Source organism: Aquarana catesbeiana, linkage group LG07, assembly GCF_042186555.1.
Source record: "Aquarana catesbeiana isolate 2022-GZ linkage group LG07, ASM4218655v1, whole genome shotgun sequence".
Taxonomy (NCBI): Eukaryota; Metazoa; Chordata; class Amphibia; order Anura; family Ranidae; genus Aquarana; species Aquarana catesbeiana.
In genome coordinates, this window is record NC_133330.1 from 3295010 (window position 1) to 3320908 (window position 25899).

The 25899-nt window shown below is 47.8% G+C and overlaps 1 protein-coding gene across 4 annotated transcripts in view; it reads right to left on the reverse strand.

The window, feature by feature from the left end:
• The window catches only part of LOC141102621 (contactin-4-like), a gene marked incomplete at its 3' end in the record, with an annotated part of 285105 nt that overhangs the window by 38440 nt on the left and 220766 nt on the right, over positions 1–25899 (reverse strand). For all 4 annotated transcript variants that reach the window (XM_073591528.1, XM_073591530.1, XM_073591529.1 and 1 more), the window contains 2 exon segments: positions 15014–15189; positions 18444–18570. In XM_073591528.1, coding sequence (XP_073447629.1) covers positions 15014–15189; positions 18444–18570 — 303 coding nt within the window.

Genomic DNA, 25899 nt, shown 5'->3' on the forward strand with positions numbered 1-25899 from the left:
GGGGGAGGGGACATTAGAGTGTAAGCTCCTCTGTATAGAGACTGATGTGACTGTGGGGGGAGGGGACATTAGAGTGTAAGCTCCTCTGTACAGAGACTGATGTGACTGTGGGGGAGGGGACATTAGAGTGTAAGCTCCTCTGTACAGAGACTGATGTGACTGTGGGGGAGGGGACATTAGAGTGTAAGCTCCTCTGTATAGAGACTGATGTGACTGTGGGGGGAGGGGACATTAGAGTGTAAGCTCCTCTGTACAGAGACTGATGTGACTGTGGGGGAGGGGACATTAGAGTGTAAGCTCCTCTGTACAGAGACTGATATGACTGTGTGGGGGAGGGGACATTAGAGTGTAAGCTCCTCTGTATAGAGACTGATGTGACTGTGGGGGAGGGGACATTAGAGTGTAAGCTCCTCTGTATAGAGACTGATGTGACTGTGGGGGGAGGGGACATTAGAGTGTAAGCTCCTCTGTACAGAGACTGATGTGACTGTGGGGGGAGGGGACATTAGAGTGTAAGCTCCTCTGTATAGAGACTGATGTGACTGTGGGGGAGGGGACATTAGAGTGTAAGCTCCTCTGTACAGAGACTGATGTGACTGTGGGGGAGGGGACATTAGAGTGTAAGCTCCTCTGTACAGAGACTGATATGACTGTGTGGGGGAGGGGACATTAGAGTGTAAGCTCCTCTGTATAGAGACTGATGTGACTGTGGGGGAGGGGACATTAGAGTGTAAGCTCCTCTGTATAGAGACTGATGTGACTGTGGGGGGAGGGGACATTAGAGTGTAAGCTCCTCTGTACAGAGACTGATGTGACTGTGGGGGGAGGGGACATTAGAGTGTAAGCTCCTCTGTATAGAGACTGATGTGACTGTGGGGGGAGGGGACATTAGAGTGTAAGCTCCTCTGTATAGAGAATGATGTGACTGTGGGGGAGGGGACATTAGAGTGTAAGCTCCTCTGTATAGAGACTGATGTGACTGTGGGGGAGGGGACATTAGAGTGTAAGCTCCGCTGTATAGAGACTGATGTGACTGTGGGGGGAGGGGACATTAGAGTGTAAGCTCCTCTGTATAGAGACTGATGTGACTGTGGGGGGAGGGGACATTAGAGTGTAAGCTCCTCTGTATAGAGACTGATGTGACTGTGGGGGGAGGGACATTAGAGTGTAAGCTCCTCTGTATAGAGACTGATGTGACTGTGGGGGGGAGGGGACATTAGAGTGTAAGCTCCTCTGTATAGAGACTGATGTGACTGTGGGGGAGGGGACATTAGAGTGTAAGCTCCTCTGTACAGAGACTGATGTGACTGTGGGGGAGGGGACATTAGAGTGTAAGCTCCTCTGTATAGAGACTGATGTGATTGGCTCAGTGATCTCTGTACAGCACTGCGGTATATGTCAGAGCTATATAATGATAATAGTGTGTGACTGTGGGGGGAGGGGACATTAGAGTGTAAGCTCTTCTGGTACAGAGGCTGATATAAATAATACAGTGTTCTCTGTACAGCACTATGGTATTCGTCAGCACTGCATAAACAACAAAAATAAATAAATAAGCACATGGCGGTACATTTAGGTGCGCACATTGGTAGGGGGAGGGGGCGCCGTCGCTTTCATTTGCAGGGTATAAGATCCGCGTGAATATCTTACAAGACAAGGATAAATGAAGAGAGGGGACGGCTATAAGGAAGGAATTATGGGAAGAATATATATCTGCTGCATTAGGGTGACATATGACGACTGCCATGCATTTAATGACCGCGGAGTCTGGACCGCCAGTCCGCGGTGTCTGAGCGGCGTGCATAATGAAGTGCAATACGAATCATTGACGGCGTTAATAACGTTCCAAGTGGGCACATAATTCTAATGACTTATCTCTGTTATTACAAGGAGGGAATACAGATTACTGCAAGACAGCACACTCCGCCGCTCATCTGACCTTTCCGTTTTTTTAGATGTATATTTAATGAGGAACAATGCAATGTCAGCTGAGACGAGCGAGAAAATACAATACCTGCGAGCACGACCACTGATCCATCCTCTCCTTCCCAACCCTCCACATACTCGTCTTCCTCTGTGTCCTATAAACCTTCATTTCTTTTCATTCCTCTTAGAGATTTTCCTGGGTCCTGCACCCAGCTGTCTCTTCCGGAAACCTGTACACGACCACACTACTAGACCAAAAGTATGTGAACCCCTCCAAATGATGGAGTTCAGGGGTCTCCAGTGAAGGGTCCTGGTAATCCTCCATCATACAAAGATATTGGAGACAATTGTGCTCCTCCAACCTTGTGGTAACAGTTTGGTGAAGACCCTTTTCTGTTCCAGCATTACTGTACCCCCCCCTTATGTACAAAGCCAGCTCTATAAAGACATGGTGTGACCAGTTTGGACCAGATCCATAAAGACATGGGGTGACCAGTTTGGACCAGATCCATAAAGACATGGGGTGACCAGTTTGGTGTGGAGGAACTGGAGTGTCCTGTACAGAACCCTGACCTCAACCCTACTGAACACCGATTGTGACCCAGGTCTTCTCATTCAAAAATCAGTTCTATCCTCAGGATTAGGGATGAGCTTCGTGTTCGAGTCGAACCCATGTTCGACTCGAACATCGGCTGTTCGATCGTTCGCCGAATTGCGAACGTTATGGGCCGTTCGCGCTAAATTCGTGTGGCGCGTCACGGCCCATAATTCACTGCGGCATCGCAGTGCATTGCTGGCTGATGATTGGCCAAGCATGCACTATGACCCGCATGCTTGGCCAATCACAGCGCCGTCAGTAGAGAGAGCTGTAATTGGCCAAAGCCAGGGTGGCTTTGGCCAATTATGGCTCAGGGGATTTAGTACACACCCCACACTATATAAGGCCGCCTGCACGGCGGCCCTGTGTAGTGTGTGTTCCGGTGTGCTGAGAGATAGAGAGAGAGAGAGACAGTGTCATTTCATTTGAGTTAGATAGATTAGGCAGAACAGTCAGTCAGTTAGCTGCACTTACAGTGTATTGTGTGTATATATATGCATCCCAGGTGTTGCATATATATATATATATATATACACTGTATTCAGTTTAGCTAGATCCGTTCCTGTTATCTTCTATCTAGACTATTTACATTTAATGCAGTGCGTCCTGCTCACAGTGTTCAGCTAGATCCGTTCCTGCTATTTACATTTAGTGCAGTGCGTCCTGCTCACAGTGTTCAGCTAGATCCGTTCCTGTTATCTTCTAGACTATTTACATTTAGTGCAGTGCGTCCTGCTCACAGTGTTCAGCTAGATCCGTTCCTGTTATCTTCCTACTGACAGGCAGGCTTGTCTGGTTACAGTATATAAAGCTACTTGAAGAAAATTACAGGTGTTCTATCCCAGCTTAGTGCAGCTACAGGCCATTAGTATGTCTGGAAGGCCAAGAAGGAGAGGCAGACAGTCACAAGCCAATAAGAGAGGGCAAGCAGGCTCTGTGTCTAGAGCTGGTCGTGGAGACGGTGCATCCTCATCAGCACGTGGCCATGGGACACGCTTGGCCTTTTTTTCGGCAGCTGGCCGTGTTGAGCCGCAACATGCGGAAGACTTGGTCGAGTGGATGACCAAGCCGTCCTCATCCTCCTCATCCTCTCTCACCCATGCCCAGGGTGCTTTGTCTGGCAAAGCAGCGGCCTCTTCCCTCAGCTCAATGTCATCAGTGACTCCTTCCCTAGCTCCACCATGTCCTCCTGAGGATTCCCTCGAACTGTTTGACCACAGTATTGGGTACATGCTCCAGAAGGATGCCCAGCGTTTGGAAGGCTCTGATGATGATACTGAGCTCGATGAAGGCAGTAACATGAGCACGGACAGAGGGGGTGCCCAAGAAGGACAGCAATCTGGCAGTCATGCTCCCCCTGCTACAGCATACTGCCAGGTTTGCTCCAGTGATGAGGAGGGAGGGGATGATGAGGTCACTGACTAAACGTGGGTGCCTGATAGGAGAGAGGAGGAGGAGGAGGAGGAGGAGGCGGCGGCACATCACCAACGAGGAAGGATGCCCTCCAGGGGCCAGCCTAAGGGCAGCACATTGACTGCATCACACCCCAAAGCTCCACATGTGCAGGGCGCTGCAGTCTCTGCGCGTTATTCAAAAAGTTCTTTGGTGTGGGCCTTTTTTGAGACGAGTGCATCAGATCGCACCGCTGCTATTTGCAACATATGTCTCAAGCGTATCTCGCGTGGCCAAAACATCTCCCGCTTGGGTACCACATGCTTGACCAGACATATGTTGACCTGCCATGCAGTTCGTTGGCAAGCGTATCTAAAAGACCCACACCAAAGAACAAAGAGGACCTCTGCTTGCTCCTCATCAGCTGAGATTTCCAACCCCACTAGACCTTCAGTCCTCTCTGAGACCTGCAGTGAGAGGAATGAAGGTGTAGAATTAGGTGTGTCACAGCCAAGTACTTGTGGGCAATCTGCTTTTGGTACACCGACGTCAGATTGTACCAGGCAAATTTCCCTGCCCCAGCTGCTGCACCGCCGAAAGAAGTTTGCTCCCAGCCATCCACATGCCCAGCGGTTGAATGCTAGCTTGGCAAAATTGCTAGCACTTCAACTGCTGCCTTTTCAGTTGGTAGACTCTGCCCCCTTCCGTGAGTTTGTGGAATGTGCGGTTCCTCAGTGGCAGGTACCCAAACGCCACTTTTTCTCACGGAAGGCGATTCCGGCTATCTACCGGCATGTGGAAGGCAATGTCCATGCCTCGCTGGACAGGGCGGTCAGCGGAAAGGTGCATATTACCGCTGACTCATGGTCCAGCAGGCATGGACAGGGACGTTACCTAAGTTTCACGGCGCATTGGGTGACTCTGCTGGCAGCTGGGAAGGATGCAGGACAAGGTGCAGTAGTGTTGGAGGTTGTTCCGCCACCACGCCTCCAAAATGCTGATTGTGACACACCTCTCTCCTCCACCCCCTCCTCTTCTTCTTCCTCCATGGCCTCTTCCTCGGAACCAGCGGTGCTCCGTAGGCGTTCAAGGGGCTACGCAAGTACGCAGGCCAAAAGATGCCATGCGGTGCTTGAGCTGGTGTGCTTGGGGGACAGGCGCCACACTGGGGCAGAGGTTCTGTCAGCTCTGCAGGGGCAGGTTCAGAGGTGGTTGACGCCACGCCAACTTAAGGCAGGAATGGTGGTTTGCGACAATGGCACCAACCTCCTCTCTGCCCTCCGACAGGGACAAATGACCCATGTGCCCTGTTTGGCTCACGTCCTTAACTTGGTGGTGCAGCGGTTCTTGGGCAGGTACCCGGGCTTACAGGATGTCCTGAGGCAGGCCAGGAAAGTCTGTGTGCATTTCCGCCGGTCATATAATGCCAGTGCTCGGCTGACGGACCTCCAAAAGGAGTTTAACCTGCCCAAGAACCGCCTAATCTGTGACATGCCCACCAGGTGGAACTCAACGTTGGCCATGCTGCAGCGGCTGCACACGCAGCAGAGGGCCATCAATGAGTACCTCTGCGACTATGGCACCAGGACAGGGTCAGGGGAGCTTGGTTTTTTTTCCCCACGCCAGTGGGCCATGATCAGGGATGCATGCACTGTCCTGTCACCATTCGAGGAGGCCACGAGGATGGTGAGCAGTGACAGTGCATGCATCAGTGACACTGTCCCCCTTGTCCACCTGTTGGAGCACACGCTGCGTGGAATAATGGACAGGGCACTTGAGGCAGAACAGAGGCAGGAAGAGGAGGACTTCCTTAGCTCTCAAGGCCCCCTTTATCCAGACAGTGTTCCTGCGTGCCCGCCGATCACACAGGAAGAGGACGAGGAGGAAGAGGAGGAGGAGGAAGATTGTGTCAGTATGGAGGTGGAGCCTGGCACTCAGCATCAGCAGCAGTCTTTAAGGGATCAGTCCCAAGAAACACATGGACTTGTACGTGGCTGGGAGGAGGTGGCTGCGGACCATGTCGTTCTTAGTGACCCAGAGGACTCCGGACCGAATGCCTCAGCAAACCTACGCTGCATGGCCTCCCTGATCCTGCAAAGCCTGCGTAAGGATCCTCGTATTCGTGGTATCAAGGAGAAGGACCAATACTGGCTGGCAACCCTCCTTGATCCACGTTACAAGGGTAAGGTTGCGGACCTTATCTTGCCATCGCAGAGGGAGCAGAGGATGAAACATCTTCGGGAGGCCTTGCAGAAAGGTCTGTGCAACGCGTTCCCAGAGACTGGGAGGTTACAAACTCCTGTTTCTGGACAACGTGTTGCTGAGGCTTCGGTCAGTCAAAGAAGGAGTGGTGGAGAAGGTGGCCGTCTGACCGATGCGTTCAGACAATTTTTTGGTCCGCAGCCCCAAGGTATGATCGGTTCCAGCAACCATCGCCAGCGTCTGTTTTACATGGTGCAGGAATACCTAGGGGCAAGATCAGACTTGGACACCTTTCCCACCGAAAATCCTCTGGGTTACTGGGTCTTGAGGATGGATCACTGGCCAGAGCTTGCACAGTATGCAATTGAGCTACTGGCCTGTCCTGCATCCAGCGTTCTTTCGGAACGCACATTCAGTGCTGCTGGAGGCGTGGTAACCGATCACAGGGTGCGTCTGTCCACCGACTTGGTCGATCGGCTGACCTTCATAAAAATGAATGAGTCTTGGATCACCACCAGCTACCAAGCACCTGATGCTGATGTAACCGAATAATTTTTTTTGAAATCTCAGATCCCTTCAAAGACTGCCTATGCTGATGCTGAGTGACTATCCCTGAGTAATTATCCTCTTCCTCCTCAATCATCACGCTGATAGCTTGTAAGAACATTTTTGGTTCTGGGCGCCACCACCAGTGCCTAAGGCACAATTTTTCAGCCCCTGTTTAACAGGGGCGTGTAATTACAATTTTTGATGCAATACTTTGCAGCAGGGCTCGTTCCTGCGTTCCAACTAGAGTGTCTGTGAGGGGTTGCAGTGTTGTGGCACCAGCACCAGTGCCTAAGGCCTAATTTTTCAGCTCCTGTTCAACAGGGGCGTGTAATTACAATTCTTGATCTAATATTTCACAGCAGGGCCCTGTGAGGGCTTACAGTGTTGTGGCCACAGCAACACCTAAGGCCCAAATTTCTGCTGAGTATATAGGGCAGGCCCCTACTTTCAAACATCCAACTTACAAACGACTCCTACTTACAAACGGAAGGAGACAACAGGAAGTGAGATGAAATCTACCCCTAGGAAGGGAAATTCTCTCCTGTAAGAGTTAATATGGGAAAACAATTTCTCCTTTCCACTGATGCTTTCCAATCCTTGTTCCACAAAAAAACCCAAATTTTCAAAAAACATTTTTCATTGGGACAAAAAAGTGAGGTGAAATCTTCTGAAGAGGAGGAAAGACAGCAAAACAAATGTCACAGGGGTGATAACCCTTCCCTATGTTTTCCAAAAAGCTTAGAAAAGATTTTTTGGCTGGAGCTAAACACGTTAAAAATGTTCAAAATTACAAACAGATTCTACTTAACAACAAACCTACAGTCCCTGTCTTGTTTGCACCGCCTGTATACTGCTGTTCAGAGTATATAGGGCCTGGTGGCCCCACACCTTTCCTTATTTTAATTTGGGTGCGGGGTTCCCCTTAATATCCATACAAGACCCAAAGGGCCTGGTAATGGACTGGGGGGTACCCATGCCGTTTGTCTCACTGATTTTCATCCATATTGCCAGGACCCGACATGACATTAAACCCGCAAGCAGTTTTAAATGAGATTTTTTCCTTTAAAAATGACATTTGGTGCAGGGACTGCTCTAAACATGGGAAACACGCGTCACTTTACAGGCATACTATAGACACCCCTCAGGTACGATATTTAAAGGAATATTTCACTTTTTTTTTTTTACTTTAAGCATCATTAAAATCACTGCTCCCGAAAAAACGGCCGTTTTTAAAAGTTTTTTTTGCATTGATACATGTCCCCTGGGGTAGGACCAGGGTCCCCAAACCCTTTTTAGGACAATACCATGCAAATTAGCCTTTAAAATGAGCACTTTTGATTTAGAACGTTCGAGTCCCATAGACGTCAATGGGGTTCTAACGTTCGTGCGAACTTTCGGTCCGTTCGCGGGTTCTGGTGCGAACCGAACCGGGGGGTGTTCGGCTCATCCCTACTCAGGATTATAAAAAACTCTGCCAGTAATGGTAACTTGGCATGTAAATCACACCTCTAAAAATCCAAGAAAGGGTCATCCAACTCCAAACTTATACACTACATGGCCCAATGTATGTGGACACCCCGACATATTATTGAGTTCAGGTGTCTCCAGTGAAGGGTCCTGGTAATCCTCCATCATACAAAGACATTGTAGACAATTGGGCTCTTCCAGTCTTGTGGTAACAGTTTGGGGAAGACCCTTTTCTGTTCCACCATGACTGTGACCTCCAAGCTCCATATAGACTTGGTGTGACCAGTTTAGTGTGAGACCCAAAATGTGAGCCAGGTCTTTTTTTTTGGTGCCCAACATGGCTCTCTCTATAACACTCTCTCATTTCCTCTCTATAATGTCTTCTCTTTCCTCTCTCTATATTATACTCTCTACTCCCCTCTCTCTATAACTCTCTTTCCCTTCCCCTCTCTTTACCAGGCTCCCTGTCATTCTCCCCTCTTACCATGAGTCACTCTCCACCTTCCCGTTCTCTGTATGGGGGTCTCATTGCTGCATTCTCCTCCCCCCTGTCTGTATTTAGCAGTCTGTCTCCCTCCCCGGCGGTCTCATTGCTGCTCTCTCCTCCCCCCTCTCTGTATTTAGCAGTCTGTCTCCCTCTCCGGTGGTCTCATTGCTGCATTCTCCTCCCCCCTGTCTGTATTTAGCAGTCTGTCTCCCTCCCCAGCGGTCTCGTTGCCGCGCTCTCCTCCCCCCCCCCCGTATTTAGCAGTTTGTCTCCCTCCCCGGCGGTCTCATTGCCGATCTCCCCCCCCCCTCTCTGTATTTAGCAGTTTGTCTCCCTCCCCGGCGGTCTCGTTGCCGCTCTCTCCTCCCCCCTCTGTATTTAGCAGTTTGTCTCCCTCCCCGGCGGTCTCATTGCCGCTCTCTCCCCCCCCCCCATATTTAGCAGTTTGTCTCCCTCCCCGGCGGTCTCGTTGCCGATCTCCCCCCTCCCCCTCTCTGTATTTAGCAGTTTGTCTCCCTCCCCGGCGGTCTCATTGCCGATCTCTCCCCCCCCTCTCTGTATTTAGCAGTTTGCCTCCCTCCCCGGCGGTCTCATTGCCGATCTCTCCTCCCCCCCTCTGTATTTAGCAGTTTGTCTCCCTCCCCTGCGGTCTCGTTGCCACTCTCTCCTCCCCCCCTCTGTATTTAGCAGTTTGTCTCCCTCCCCTGCGGTCTCGTTGCCACTCTCTCCTCCCCCCCCTCTGTATTTAGCAGTTTGCCTCCCTCCCCGGCGGTCTCATTGCCGATCTCTCCCCCCCCCTCTCTGTATTTAGCAGTTTGTCTCCCTCCCCTGCGGTCTCGTTGCCACTCTCTCCTCCCCCCCCTCTGTATTTAGCAGTTTGTCTCCCTCCCCTGCGGTCTCGTTGCCACTCTCTCCCCCCCCCCCTCTGTATTTAGCAGTCTGTCTCCCTCCCCAGCGGTCTCGTTGCCGCGCTCTCCTCCCCCCTCTGTATTTAGCAGTCTGTCTCCCTCCCTGGCGGTCTCGTTGCCACTCTCTCCTCCCCCCCTCTGTATTTAGCAGTTTGTCTCCCTCCCCTGCGGTCTCGTTGCCACTCTCTCCTCCCCCCCCTCTGTATTTAGCAGTTTGCCTCCCTCCCCGGCGGTCTCATTGCCGATCTCTCCCCCCCCCTCTCTGTATTTAGCAGTTTGTCTCCCTCCCCTGCGGTCTCGTTGCCACTCTCTCCTCCCCCCCCTCTGTATTTAGCAGTTTGTCTCCCTCCCCTGCGGTCTCGTTGCCACTCTCTCCCCCCCCCCCTCTGTATTTAGCAGTCTGTCTCCCTCCCCAGCGGTCTCGTTGCCGCGCTCTCCTCCCCCCTCTGTATTTAGCAGTCTGTCTCCCTCCCTGGCGGTCTCGTTGCCGCGCTCCGTAGTCGGTCTCGTGTCCTCGTCTGCTGCGTGTTATTCAGTCCTCGGCACGTCTCTGCTCCTGTCCCGCTGTTTGATGTGACGGCTGACAGCTGAGCGGATGTCGGAATGTGTCATCTTTCAGGGGGCCCCTCCGTCGCCTTGCCGCGGGTGAGAAGAGAGGTCTCTGGGGTCCTCCTTTGATTTGTTGATGTAGAAAATAAGCCATAATGTAATGTGACCGCCACCGCTACAAATATTTCCTAATTAATTGACCTGAACTCAATCTCGTGCTGATTATTTAATTAGCTGCAGTCCAGTAGGGGGGGGGGATGGGGGGGCAGGAAATTAAGTGTGGAAGGGAAGGACCGAAGGGATTGTGGACACGTTGCTGAAGTCTCCTAGCAACTCCAGTCACCGAAATTCAACAGAGAGGAGCAAAATAGACATTCACTTAGGGGGTGTCTTTATATATATATATAAAATGTGCATAGCTGTTCATTGATAGAAATTGCAAATGAAAGAAAGAAAGAAAGAAAGAAAGAAAGAAAGAAAGAAAGAAAAAGAAAGAAAGAAAAATAAGGAAAGAAAGAGAAAAGAAAAAAAGAAAGAAAAGGGAAAAAAAGAGAGAAAAAGAAAGGGGGAAAAAAGAGAGAGAGAAAGAAAAGGGGAAAAAAAGAAAGAAAGAAAAGGGGAAAAAAAGAAAGAAAGAAAAGGGGAAAAAAAGAAAGAAAGAAAAGGAAAAAAAGAAAGAAAAAGAGGAAAAAAAAAGAAAGAAAGAGAGAAAAAGAAAAGGGAAAAAAAGAAAAAGAAAGAAAGAAAGAAAGAAAGAAAGAAAGAAAGAAAGAAAGAAAGAAAGAAAGAAAGAAAGAAAGAAAGAAAGAAAAGGAAAAGGAGAAAAGAAAGAAAAAGTAAAGGAAAAAAAAGAAAGAAAGAAAAAAAGAAAAGGAAAGAAAGAGAGAGGGAAAAAGAAAAAAAAGGAAAGAAAGAAAGGTGATTGGGGGAAATACTGCTTTATGGCCACTAGATGGAGATAATGAACATAAATATGTCTATGATACTCAGAGCCCTCTAGTGGCCATAACGTAGTATTTTCTCCATTTTTTTAATGAATTACATTAATTCTACAGAGAACATAAAATTTCACTCCATTTGATTAGGAAGAGTTACATTTTTTAAAATAAATACTAATACACACCTTAAAGTGTATGAAAACTCTAACAATACAATTTTATTATTTGCTCCCTTTTGGTCTTTTGAATATGCAATGGAAAGTGTTTTGTTATACAGTGGGGCAAAAAATTATTTAGTCAGCCACCAATTGTACAAGTTCTCCCACTTAAAAAGATGAGAGAGGCCTGTAATTGTCATCATAGATATACCTCAACTATGAGAGAGAAAATATGGGAAACAAATCCAATCACATTGTCTGATTTTTGAAAGAATTTATTTGCAAATTATGGTGGAAAATAAGTATTTGGTCTCCTACAAACAAGCAAGATTTCTGGCTCTCACAGACCTGTTTGAACTTGTTATCAGTATAAAAGACATCTGTCCACAACCTCAAACAGTCACACTCCAAACTCCACTATGGTGAAGACCAAAGAGCTGTCGAAGGACACCAGAAAACAAAATTGTAGACCTGCACCAGGCTGGGAAGACTGAATCTGCAATAGACAAGCAGCTTGGTGTGAAGAAATCAACTGTGGGAGCAATAATTAGAAAATGGGAGACATACAAGACCACTGATAATCTCCCTCGATCTGGGGCTCCACGCAAGATCTCACCCCGTGGGGTCAAAATGATCACAAGAACAGTGAGCAAAAATCCCAGAACCACACGGGGGGACCTAGTGAATGACCTGCAGAGAGCTGGGACCAACATAACAAAGGCTACCATCAGTAACACACTACGCCGCCAGGGACTCAGATGCAGTGCCAGACGTGTCCCCCTGCTTAAGCCAGTACATGTCCGGCCCGTCTGAGGTTTTCTAGAGTGCATTTGGATGATCCAGAAGAGGATTGGGAGAATGTCATATGGTCAGATGAAACCAAAGTCGAACTGTTCAGTAGACACACAACTCGTCGTGTTTGGAGGAGAGAGAATGCTGAGTTGCAACCAAAGAACACCATACCTACTGTGAAGCATGGGGGTGGCAACATCATGCTTTGGGGCTGTTTCTCTGCAAAGGGAACAGGAGGACTGATCCGTGTACATGAAAGAATGAATGGGGCCATGTATCGTGAGATTTTGAGTGTAAACCTTCTCCCATCAGCAAGGGCATTGAAGATGAAACGTGGCTGGGTCTTTCAGCATGACAATGATCCCAAACACACCACCCGGGCAACGAAGGAGTGGCTTCATAAGAAGCATTTCAAGGTCCTGGAGTGGCCTAGCCAGTCTCCAGATCTCAACCCCATAGAAAACCTTTGGAGGGAGTTGAAAGTCCGTGTTGCCCAGCGACAGCCCCAAAACATCACTGCTCTAGAGGAGATCTGCATGGAGGAATGGGCCAACATACCAGCAACAGTGTGTGACAACCTTGTGAAGACTTACAGAAAACGTTTGACCTCTGTCATTGCCAACAAAGGAGATATAACAAAGTATTGAGATGAACTTTTCATATTCACCAAATACTTATTTTCCACCATAATTTACAAATAAATTCTTTCAAAAATCAGACAATGTGATTGGATTTGTTTCCACATTTTGTCTCTCATAGTTGAGGTATACCTATGATGACACTTACAGGCCTCTCTCATCTTTTTAAGTGGGAGAACTTGTACAATTGGTGGTGACTAAATACTTTTTTGCCCCACTGTATCTGTTCAATGAGCGCAAAACTAACTATTGATCCTGCCAGACATCCAGTGAGCTGACAACATTCTGTACTGTCTGCCTTTTCTGTGCTCTCAGTCAGCTGTTTCTAAAGACTACAGAACCCCCTCCCCGCCCCCCCCCCCCCCACGGCATGATGAAGAGACAAAGCAAGGGGGGTTCTGCAGTCCTGCTCCTCCATAGATAGAATACATGGAATGAGCGTTGTCAACTTAGGACAGGAATTGGCAGGATCACCGGGTGAAAATTAAGGAAAAAAACACTGAAAGAAAAAGAGAAAACGAATGCAGCCACCACATCTAAGTAAGCCTTAAATTGTGACATTTTTGTCCTTGGTTTCCATACACTTCAACAGAAGATTATCAAGCGAACCAATCCACCCAGATCCAGATTGAATACGGCTCCGCCATTGCCTGGACAAAGTCTTTACCCAAGAGCTGGACTAGATTAGCACCAGACTGCTGTTTCTGGAGTGGGCCCTTTCTTATTTGAGGCCCCTTTCTTGTGAAACACAATCATATGCTTGAAGCAAAGTCTCCGATGTTTTTCAAAACCAATCCAAAGCCATCTCTCCCCTTTCTTATATGTATCTCCAATGCATTAAGTAGCTATAGAAATGTTTCCACCAACAAAAGCCATCACATAAGGGGAATTTGTAGGCAGGTGCAGTTAGCTAGTCTGCCACTAGGTGTCTCTGTCCTAAAATTGTATGGTAAGTAATAAGCAAGTGATCGCTCCCTTTTTAGAGAAGTCCTTCCCGCAGTGATGTCATGGGTGAGTCAGGGCCCATATATAAGCCAGGTGGGGGGAGGGTGGAGCCTTAGGGCTAATGGGGTATGGGAGCCAAGTACCCCACACCTGCATAGATGTAGTCACCACAGCCAAGGCCCTTCTCACGGCAGCTTCCACCTGAGGCTTTACACACAGATATTATACTTCGCAACAGGTTTCTTTTAAGCATACAGACTAACTATCCCGGATTTGCAAGGATAGTCCTGCACCTTGACCTTTATTTAGAGGTGGGGTATAGGTGGAAGGTGTGTGCGATGGACGGTTCCTGTCTATTTAGAGGCTCAGTTTAGATGGGGCCAACTAATAGAGCGAGTATGATTTGGATGGACGAAATGCAGTTACAGTGTCCCAAGATAGAAGCCAACTGTCCTGGATTTGCAAGGACAGTCTCTCATCTTGGTCCTCTGTCCCACCAATGCCTTGTCCTGGGCCATGTCCTGGCATCACAGCATCAACCTTATCTGAGTTACTTCACATGCACTATAAGGCATTGATTGTGGGGTTCGGCACTACGAGGGAGAGTGATCCCTATATATTTAGAGGTGAGGTATGGGTTGGACCAACTCAGAAGGTGAATGTGATGCGCAGTCCCTGCCTATTTAGAGGTGGGGTTTGGATGGAACCAACTAAAAAGTGGGTGTGATTTGTGTGGAGGAAATGCAGACCATGGTTGGGATTTACAGTGTACCGTTAACTGTCTCAGATTTGCAAGGATAGTCCTACATCTTGGTCCCCCTGTCCCACCAATGCCTAGTCCTGGGCCATGTTTCGGGATCACAGCATCAACCTTATCTGAGTCACTGCACATAAACTATAAGGCATTGATTTTGGGGGCCACAAGGGAGTGTTCCCTACATATTTAGAGGTGGGGTCTGGGTGGGGCCAACTCAGAAATTGGCCATGATGGGCAGTTCCTACATATTTAGAGATGGGGTCTGGGTGGGGCCAACTCAGAAATTGGCCATGATGGGCAGTTCCTACATATTTAGAGATGGGGTCTGGGTGGGGCCAACTCAGAAATTGGCCATGATGGGCAGTTCCTACATATTTAGAGGTGAGGTTTGGACGGAATCAACAAAAAAACTGGGTGTGATTTGGGTGGAGGAAATGTGGACCATGATTGGGGTTTACAGTGTCCCGAGATTCAGACGTAATGTTGGAAAATACACTTTAAGTGGCAAAACGCAATGCTAAGGCATCCATAATCCATATTCACATCTACATCAACGTTCCTCCTACCATCATTTTTACAATAAACAGTAAAATACAATTAATTGCTCCACAGCAACCAATCAGCTGCCACTGTTCTGACTGTCCTAACCAACCACAAGGCAAAAACGGATTCAATTGCATATTGAGAGAAAAAAATCTGCCACTTACAAGCAAACTGGAGGTTAGCCTCGCGGCTGAGGATGGTCCCCACCATATTGGTGGCTTCACATTGGAAAATGCCGACATCTCGATCCCGATCCGGAGTATTGATGATTAAACTTCTGTCGAGAACCCGGTATCGGTAATCCTGGGCTTCATCCAGAAGGGTGCCGTTCACTCTCCACCTGCAGATATCACAGAACACACAGAGGTCAGGGGTTTCTAAATCAGCTCAGCCAACCAAGAGGATCAAAAGTGAACCTGTGTAGGCTGACCGCATTACCCCTTAATCCCATATGATTCAGGTGATGGCCACAAAGGGTTTTTAAACTCAGATGGTTGACAAGGAAATCAACCACCACTACTCAAGACGAAAGGTTGGAAAGTTTATTTAGAAGAGAAGAGTTTAGGGTGGAGGCCCTCAGACAAGGCAAGTGTCCAGCTAAGGACCTGACCCTGACCTCTTTATCAATAGGGGAGGATTTTATGCTCCAATACTGGACCTAACAAAACATAAATATTTTATATATTAACTCATTCTCAAGACATTGCATAAGCAACACACTGAGAATTATTAGAGACATTACTTTCTGTTATTTTGGAACACCTTATCAGCTTGACCGCAACCCATCCTATAAGATAGGGATGCACCGGTACCATTTTTTTTTAAGAGTACCGATACTTTTTTATAGTACTCGCCGATACCGGAAGTTATTGATTTTTTTTTATCAGTGTAATAATCTCCAAAACGCAAAACTGATTATTGGCACTGTTGCAGATTTATGAACAATTGTTGAAAGATTCGTCTTGTGAAATTGAATAAAACTCCATAAAAAAAAGTTAAAAACATAAATGAAAGACATGTATGTGATTATTTTTTAACACGTCAAAGAATTCTGCTCAGCCAGTCTTGTGATCCAAACTCTACTGCCAGGCAGCGAAAGGAAGAAAGTGACGCCATTATCTTGTGCTTTAGTTCTACAGTCTCCTGGCCTGCCAGTCAAGGTATGATGTCATGGAGGGTGGGACAGACCAAGGGTCTCCTGGCTTATCAGTCAAGGTATGATATCATAAAGCCTGGGATAGACCAAGGGTCCCCTGGCCTGTCAGTCAAGGTATGATATCATGAAGACTGGGACAGACCAAGGGTCTCCTAGGATGCCAGTCAAGGTGTGATGTCATGATAGGTGGGACAGACCCAGGGTTTCCTGGCTTGTCAATCAAGTTATGATGTCATGGTGGGTGGGACAGTGCAAAAGTCTCCTGGCATGTCAGTAAAGGTATGATGTCATGAGGGGTGGGGAAGACCAAGAGTCTCCTGGCTTGTCAGTCAAGGTATGATGTCGTGATTGGTGGAACTGATCAGGAGTCTCCTGGCCTGTAATCCAAGGTATGATGTCATGGTGGGTGGGGCAGACAGGGAGTCTCCTGGCCTGTCAGTCAAGGTATGATGTCATAGTGGGCAATACAGACCCGGAGTCTCCTGACCTATGAATCAATGTGAATCTGTATCCATTTGGTGATGTGCATTAAAACACACAAATGTAAATGGGCCCTCTAGTGTTCGTTCACATCAGCAGCCAGACTGAATGTACAGTCGCTGGGGGTGTGCTGGGAGGGACAGTGCAGATGCGCCAATCCAGATGCATTGTTTTTTTCCAAACTTTATTGAAATGTCACAAAGTGATGGTGGAATGCACGCCATGGTTTTTCTCAGCACACACCATCACAGCACGGTGGTGTGAACTGGCATGATAGGTAACAACACATTTTGCCATGTTTTGCTTTGCGACTGCCCTGGGACAGGATGGCGACACCCTTCAGTCTGGTATGGATTTTAAGGGGAACCACAAAAAAACGGCATGGGGGTCCCCCCAAAGTCCATACCAGACCCTTATCCAAGCACACAGCCTGGCAGGTCAAGAAAGGGGGTGGGGATGAGCAAGCGCCCCCCCCCCCATGAACCGTACCAGGCCGCATGCCCTCAACATAGGGGAGTGGGTGCTTTGGGGGCAGGGGGGGCCCTGCGCCCCCCACCCCAAAGCACCTTGTCCCCATGTTGATGAGGACAAGGGCCTCTTCCCGACAACAACCCTGGCCATTGGTTATCTGGGTCTGCAGGCGGGGAGCTTATCAGAATCTGGAAGCCCCCTTTAACAAGGGAGCTCCCAGATTCCACCCCCCCCATGTGAATGAGTATGGGGTACATTGTACCCCTACCCATTCACCTAAAAAAAGTGTTAAAAATAAAACACAGTACACAGATAATTTATTAGGTCTCTTCCGACTTCTTCTCCCCTCTCCGGCTCTTCTCCCTCCTCTGCTGATATCTTCTAGCCCTCTCCGGTTCTTCTCCCTCTGTCCACAATCTTCTTGCTCTTTTGCCAGGTCTTCTCTGCTGCCTTCTTCCTCTGTTCTTCTTCCAATGTTGACTCGACATTCTCTCCCGCTCTAATGCTGGGTGCGTGGTGTGCCACTACTTATATTGGCATGGGGCGGGGTCACCGGAGGCCCGACCCTTATGACGCCACCGCCCATTATGCCCTTGGCGGTGATGTCATGCCCCACCATGCCCCGGGTGGTGTTGTCATAAGGGGGCGGGCCTCCGGTGACCCCGCCCCATGCCAATATAAGTAGTGGCACACCGCCCACCCAGCATTAGAACGGGAGAGAGCGGCGAGTCAACATTGGAAGAAGAACAGAGGGAGAAAGCAGCGGAGAAGACCCAGCAAAAGAGCGAGAAGATAGCGGAGAAGACCTGGAAGAAGACAGCGGACAGAGGGAGAAGAACCAGAGAGGGCTAGAAGACATCAGCGGAGCAGGCAGAATAGCTGGAGAGGGGAGAAGAAGTCAGAAGAGACCCCTCAATCACATAGAGTGGGGGACAGGGATCTGGGGGCCCCTTTGTTAAAGGGGGCTTCTAGATTCCGATAACCCCCCCCCCATCTGCAGACCCTAACAACCAACGGCCAGGGTTGTCGGGAAGAGGCCATTGTTCTCATCATCAACAACCCCAAATCACCCACCACCCCAGGTTGAGGGCATGCGGCCTGGTACGGTTCAGGAGGGGGCGCATGCTCGTCTCCACCCCCTTTCCTTTTTTTTGGCCTGGGGGTTTCCCTTAAAATCCAGGCCAGACCAATGGACCTGGTATGTTTCTTGGAGGGGGAACCCATGTCGTTTTTTTTTTTTACATTGTGTGTGGAGTTCCCCCTAAGGATTCATACCAGACAGTACCTGGTATTGTTGGGGATCAAAGTCAGATCCCCGTTCATTGAAGTCGGACTTCAAGTCGTAGGGCAAAGTCGGATCCATAGTCGTGGCCGTGAATTTGCGGCAAAATCATACGACTTTGAAGTTGCACAAGTGTGAAAGGGGCCTAAAGACCCCGGGTTGTATTGTGCCCACAATGTCTGTACAACCCAGGGTAGGTACCTACCGTGTGGCAGGTTTGGGGTGGCCCTGAGCCTCGCACACCAGCCGCAGCGTCCGATCTTCAGAGTCCAGAGGAAAGACGATATTGGATGGCTCCTGGGTGAACACCGGGCCCTGCAGAGTCAGCTCATCTGCAAAGACAAAGGGGAACAATTTTAATTTTCACGTTAATATTGCACAGACAGAACACATCCCCCGCAGAGACATATCAGTTATTACAGTGGGAGGAGGGGCAGCGGTAATATGGCGACTCGGCCCCGCAGCGGCGCGACCCCCGGACCTCTCTGCAGGAAGCCCACAGACATCTCCTGCGGTGTGAAGGTGGTGGAAGAATTGTGCATTTGCACATCGGATAAAATGTGTTGCGTCTCCACATATTTCCCAGTCTGCAAATTTCCAGATTTCATCTCTTCTCGTCCCGGCGGCGGCGAGCAGAAGAGCGCGTCTGTTTACGCTGAATAACTAATTCCCGGGGACCAGGTGTCTTAATGAGGATTTCAAAAACAAAGAAAATATCATCTTCCAATTTAGCACAGGCATGCAAAAAAAAATGAAGCGGCTTAGCGGAGGAATGTTTTAAAGGAGACCGGCGGCCAGAGAAACCTGGAGGGTGCCAATCCTCTCCTATGGAAAATACCCGTCTCCTGGCTCCCCCGATGATGTCATTGCTTCAGTACTTTCTGAGCCACTGACCTGGGAGGAGTTCTGGTGTGACTTTTAATGACTTTTAATGTGCAAATGTTTGTTTATTTTATTTTTTTGGCTTCAAATCTGGTCTGAGGAGTAAATTATCAGTGAGAATAAAATGCAGGAAAAGTGTTAAATAAAAAATCTACTTTAAAAAAGTCAGTGGAAAAAATTTCCGAAGTCTCCGTACGGCAGCGTTTCTTAGCTGAGGTACCACAGCAGCCGGGTGTGCCGTCTGGGGTTGTCAGGGGGGCTATTTTTGCACAGTGTCATGTATTCCTGTGGTGCAGTAGGGAGGGACACAGCACTATGGTGGATGCAAATTGCAGATATTCCCAACATTCAGAAGGGTGTGGAAGTCCGCCTTCATTTAGACCGGCTCCACCTCCTGCTTACTGCTGTGAAAGGTGGGGGTGGAATGAGGACTTTGATGTGAAAGGGGGGAACAAGAAGTCTGATGTGAAAAGGGGGACCAAGTAACCTGACGTGCAAGAGGGGACTAAGGACTCTGATGTGAAAGGTGGGGAGGGACTGAGGACTCTGATGTGAAAGGGGGGACTGAGTACCCTGGTGTGCAGGGAGGGACTGAGGACTCTGATGTGAAAGGTGGGGAGGGACTGAGGACTCTGATGTGAAAGGTGGGGAGGGACTGAGGACTCTGATGTGAAAGGTGGGGAGGGATTGAGGACTCTGATGTGAAAGGTGGGGGGGGGGGACTGAGGACTCTGATGTGAAAGGGGGGACTGAGTACCCTGGTGTGCTGGGAGGGACTGAGGACTCTGATGTGAAGGAGGGGGGACTTAGAACTCTGATGTAAACGGGGGGGATTCAGGATACTGCTATGCAAGTGGGTACTGAGGACTCTGATGTAAAGAGGGAGACTGAGGACTCTGATGTAAAGGGGGGGGCTGTGGACTCTGAAGTAAAGGGGGGGACTGAGGACTCTGATGGGGGGGCTGAGGACTCTGATGTGGGGGGGACTGAGGACTCTGATGGGGGGGGCTGAGGACTCTGATGTAAAGGGGGGACTGAGCACTCTGATGTGGGGGGGGGGACTGAGGACTCTGATGTAAAGGGGGGACTGAGGACTCTGATGTGGGGGGGGGACTGAGTACTCTGATGTGGGGGGGACTGAGGACTCTGATGTGGCAGGGAATGAAGACTCTGATGTGGGGGGGGGGACTGAGGACTCTGATGTGGGGGGGGGACTGAGGACTCTGATGTAAAGGGGGGAATGAGGACTCTGAGGTGGGGGGAACTGAGGACTCTGATGTGGGAGGGACTGAAGACTCTGATGTGGGTGGGAAAGAGGACTCTGATGTAAATGGGGGGACTGAGGACTCTGATGTGGGGGGGGACTGAGGACTCTCATGTGGGGGGGGGACTGAGGACTCTGATGTGGGGGGGACTGAAAACTCTGATGTGGGGGGGGGGCTGAGGACTCTGATGTAAAGGGGGGACTGAGGACTCTGATGTAAAGGGGGGACTGAGGACTCTGATGTAAAGGGGGGACTGAGGACTCTGATGTAAAGGGGGGACTGAGGACTCTGATGTAAAGGGGGGGGACTGAGGACTGTGATGTAGAGGGGGGGACTGAAGACTCTAATGTAGGGGGGTATTGACCGTGAAATCTGACTCTGGACCTCCATGCACAGAGCGGCCTCCGTCCTCCTCCCCGGACTCCGTCCATCCACTTCATCACTCTGATTACTGCTCCGCAGGAAGGGTCAGGCCGGAGCTCCATCTCCATTCTCGGCTCCATGAATAAGTAATGGAGGAAAGTGTTTCAGGTAAATAGTTTCAGAATCCTGGGGGGGGGGAGGGGGGAGGTTGGCTCACCAAAGTAAACTTTCAGTAAATGGTTTCCGTATTCTGCGCTGTTCTCCTCGCCATCCGCAGTCGGGCGTTTCCGCTGGCCTGACCTTTATCTCCAAGGGGCCGGAGTCCTCGTCTGGGATTGCTGCATGCGCGGAAAGATGCAATAAATATGCAAATCGCTCACTAAGCAGCTGGTCTGCCAATCCGTCTCTGCCTCCGAATGAAGATAATAATAGAATTCGACCCGAGGCTCCCCCATCGCCCCCGGCAACAGATCAATACATCGTTATGGCACTAATGGCGGTTAAGGGAAGGATTAGGCAGAAGGAGCAGCATTTGGGGTTTTCCCGATACAAGGAGGTCCGTCATTCGGAACACCGGAACGCCAGAGCTGCGATTTCACTGCTTTCTGGGAAATTATGTTCTTTAAGAATGCGCCAAGTGAAAGCTACGAGATGACGAACCCGCTGACGGGGGAACGTGCTCATCACAGATCCTCGTACTGTGATCCCAGCACACCGGAGATTTGTTGTGCTTTGTGGACTTTCTAAGTGTTGGAGGAACCGCCAACATTTCAAGAAATCGCCAACATTACGAGGAACCATCAACATTTCAAGCAACCGCCAACAATACGAGGAACCGCCAACATTTCAAAGAATCGCCAAAACATTACGAGGAACCGCCAACATTCGAGGAACCGCCAACATTCCAAAGGAACCGCCAACATTATGAGGAACCGCCAACATTTCAAGGAACCGCCAAAACATTACGAGGGACCGCCAACATTTCAAAGAACCGCCAACATTACGAGGGACCGCCAACATTTCAAAGAATCGCCAAAACATTACGAGGGACCGCCAACATTTCAAAGAACCGCCAACATTACGAGGGACCGCCAACATTTCAAGGAACCGCCAACATTTCAAGGAACCGCCAACATTTCAAAGAACCGCCAACATTACAGGGAACCGCCAACATTATAAGGAACCGCCAACACTATAAAGAACCACCGACATTTCAAAGAACCACCAACAATACGAGGAACCGCCAACATTTCAAAGAACCGCCAACATTACGAGGAACCATCAACATTTCAAAGAACCGCCAACATTACGAGGGACCGCCAACATTTCAAGCAACCGCCAACATTTCAAGGAACCGCCAACATTACAAGGAACCGCCAACATTATAAGGAACCGCCAACACTATAAAGAACCACCAACATTTCAAAGAACCACCAACAATACGAGGAACCGCTAACATTTCAAAGAACCACCAACAATACGAGGAACCACCAACATTTCAAAGAACCGCCAACATTACGAGGGACCGCCAACATTTCAAAGAACCGCCAACATTACAAGGAACCACCAACATTTCAAGGAACCACCAACATTACGAGGAACCACCAACATTTCAAGGAACCGCTAACAATACGAGGAACCACCAACATTTCAAAGAACTGCCAACATTACGAGGGACCGCCAACATTTCAAAGAACCGCCAACATTACAAGGAACCACCAACATTTCAAGGAACCACCAACATTACGAGGAACCGCCAACATTTCAAGGAACCGCCAACATTTCAAGGAACCACCAACATTTCAAGGAACAGCCAACATTACAAGGAACCGCTGACATTATGAGGAACCGCCAACATTTCAAGGAACCACTGACATTATGGGGAACCTCCAACATTACCGCCTACATTATAAAGAACCGCCCACATTATGAGGAACCGCCAACATTACAAGGAACCGCCAACATTATGAGCAACCACCAACATTACGGGGAACCGCTGACATTACGAGGAACCGCTGACAATACAAGGAACTGCCAACATTATAAGGAACCGCCAACACTGTAGGGAACCACCAACAATACAGGGAAATGCTGACATTACAAGGAACCACTGACATTACTGGGAACTGCCAACATTACAAGGAACCGCCAACATTACAGGGAACGGCCAACATTACGAGGAACCGATGACATTATGAGGAACCGCCAACATTACGAGGAACCGCCAACATTATGAGGAACCGCCAACATTATGAGGAACCGCCAACACTGCAGGGAACCGCCAACATTACAAGGAACCTCTGATATTACAGGGAACTGCTGACCTTACGGGGAACCACCAACATTACGAGGAACTGCCAACATTATTAGGAACCGCCAACACTGCAGGGAACCGCCTGATTTCCCGATCAGCTGGCATGATGTCCCCAGGGCGCATGTGCACAGCCTAGGAGGTATCTCTCGACGGAACATACCATTTTACGGGCACAATTGAAACCTATGCAAACAGCAGAGGGAGACCAAAGATGTCAGATTGAGCCTCGCTGTTGCGGGGTGGCTTTACAGTGTGCTGAAGGTCCGCTTTTATGTGTGTTGCAGGGCAGATTTGGTGTTGAACAGCGGGTTTTGCCTGTGTCTAAGAGCGGGTTGCAACACAGCCACATCCCGCCCTTCAACAGCGAGGCTCAATCTGACAACTACGGTCTCCCTCCGCTGTTTGCATAGGTTTCAATTGTGCCTGTGAAATGGTATGTTCCGTCGAGAGATACCTCCTACGGTGTGCGCATGCACCATGGGGATGTCAGCTGGTGTGCTCTTCCATACTGCGCATACGCGGGCACTTTTCAACGGTGGGCACTATCCAATAGAACACCGGCTTTCATCAAACAGTACTCCCTGCCAGGACTTCCAATGGTACTCTCCCAAATTCCTGCCAGGATCTCCAATGATACTTGCAAAATCCCAGCCAGGGCTTCCAATGGTACTCTCAGAAAATAAAATATCCTGCATGTATACAATGGGGGTTCTTTACGAAAGGCAAATCCACTCTGCACTACAAGTACATTTAGAAGTTCAGTCGCTGGAGATCTGAGGGGTAGATCTGAAATGAGGGGAAGCTCTGCTGATTTTATCATCCAATCATGTGCAAGCTAAAATGCTGTTTTTTATTTTCCTTGCATGTCCCCCTCAGATCTCCAGCGACTGAACTTCCAAATGTACTTGTAGTGTAAAGTGGATTTGCCTTTTGTAACTAACCCCCAATGTATTATATAATATATCCTGCATGTATACAATGTATTATATAATATATCCTGCATGTATACAATGTATTATATAATGTACCCTGTATGTATACAATGTATTATATAATGTACCCTGTATGTATACAATGTATTATATAATGTACCCTGTATGTATACAATGTATTATATAATGTACCCTGTATGTATACAATGTATTATATAATGTATCCTGTATGTATATGATGTATTATATAATATATCCTGTATGTATATGATGTATTATATAATATATCCAGTATGTATATGATGTATTATATAATATATCCTGTATGTATACGATGTATTATATATTATATCCTGTATGTATACAATGTATTATATAATATATCCAGTATGTATACAATGTTTTATATAATGTACCCTGTATGTATAAAATGTATTATATAATATATCCTGTATGTATACAATGTATTATATAATATATCCAGTATGTATACAATGTATTATATAATGCATCCTGTATGTATACAATGTATTATATAATGTACCCTGTATGTATAAAATGTATTATATAATATATCCTGTATGTATACAATGTATTATATAATATATCCTGTATGTATACAATGTATTATATAATGTACCCTGTATGTATAAAATGTATTATATAATATATCCGGTATGTATACAATGTATTATATAATATATCCTGTATGTATACAATGTATTATATAATATATCCTGTATGTATACAATGTATTATATAATGCATCCTGTATGTATACAATGTATTATATAATGTACCCTGTATGTATAAAATGTATTATATAATATATCCTGTATGTATACAATGTATTATATAATGTATCCTGTATGTATACAATGTATTATATAATATATCCTGTATATATACAATGTATTATATATTATATCCTGTATGTATACAATGTATTATATATACCTCCCTCCTAGATTGTAAGCTCTAACGAGCAGGGCCCTCTGATTCCTCCTGTATTGAATTGTATTGAACTTGTACTGTCTGCCATCATGTTGTAAAGCGCTGCGTAAACTGTCGGCGCTATATAAATCCTGTATAATAATAATAATATTATATCCTGCATGTATACAATGTATCTCTTTCTCCTTGCTAGAGAAGTCTGTAAAGAAAAAAAAATCAGTGTCTGTGTAAGTGGCAGTGTAAATGTCAGCTAGTGTCACTGCCAGTCAGTGTAAGTGGCAGTTAGTGGCAGTGTAAATGTCAGTTGGTGCCAGTGTTAGTGGCAGCGTGTCAGTTAGTGTCAGTGCCAATGCCAGTCAGTGTGTCAGTTAGTGTCAGTATGCTTTAGATAAGAAAAAAAGCTTTTATATTTGGAGTCAGTGTAAATGTCAGTTGGTGTCAGTTACTGTCAGTGGCAGTTAGTGGTAGTGTGTTTAGGTAGGACAAACAAAAAACAAAATAAATAATGGAATGTGTGCTCTTGTTTTTTGACACTACTACGGGCACAAAGAACAGATAGCGCCCACGTATGTGGTATCGCTGCGATCGCCAGGAGTAGGAGAATTTATTTTGCAGGTATTTTTGGTGGTGGGTGATGGTAACGGCATAAAAATATAAGGTAAATTTATATATATATATATATATATATATATATATATATATATATATATATATATATATAGCTATATATATATCCTCTGACCCCCCCCGAGATCCTCAGACCCCCCCCCGAGATCCTCAGACCCCCCCTATGATGATTAGATACACCTGCTGACACATTATACATTATACAGTTACAGGCGTCACATGATTGCGCCCGCAGGGCGAGGAGCTGCAGGAAGAGCGGGTGATGAAACACTTGGCAGGAGTGTCACCTGTACGGGGTGAGGCTTCCTGGCCTCCTGGGGGGGG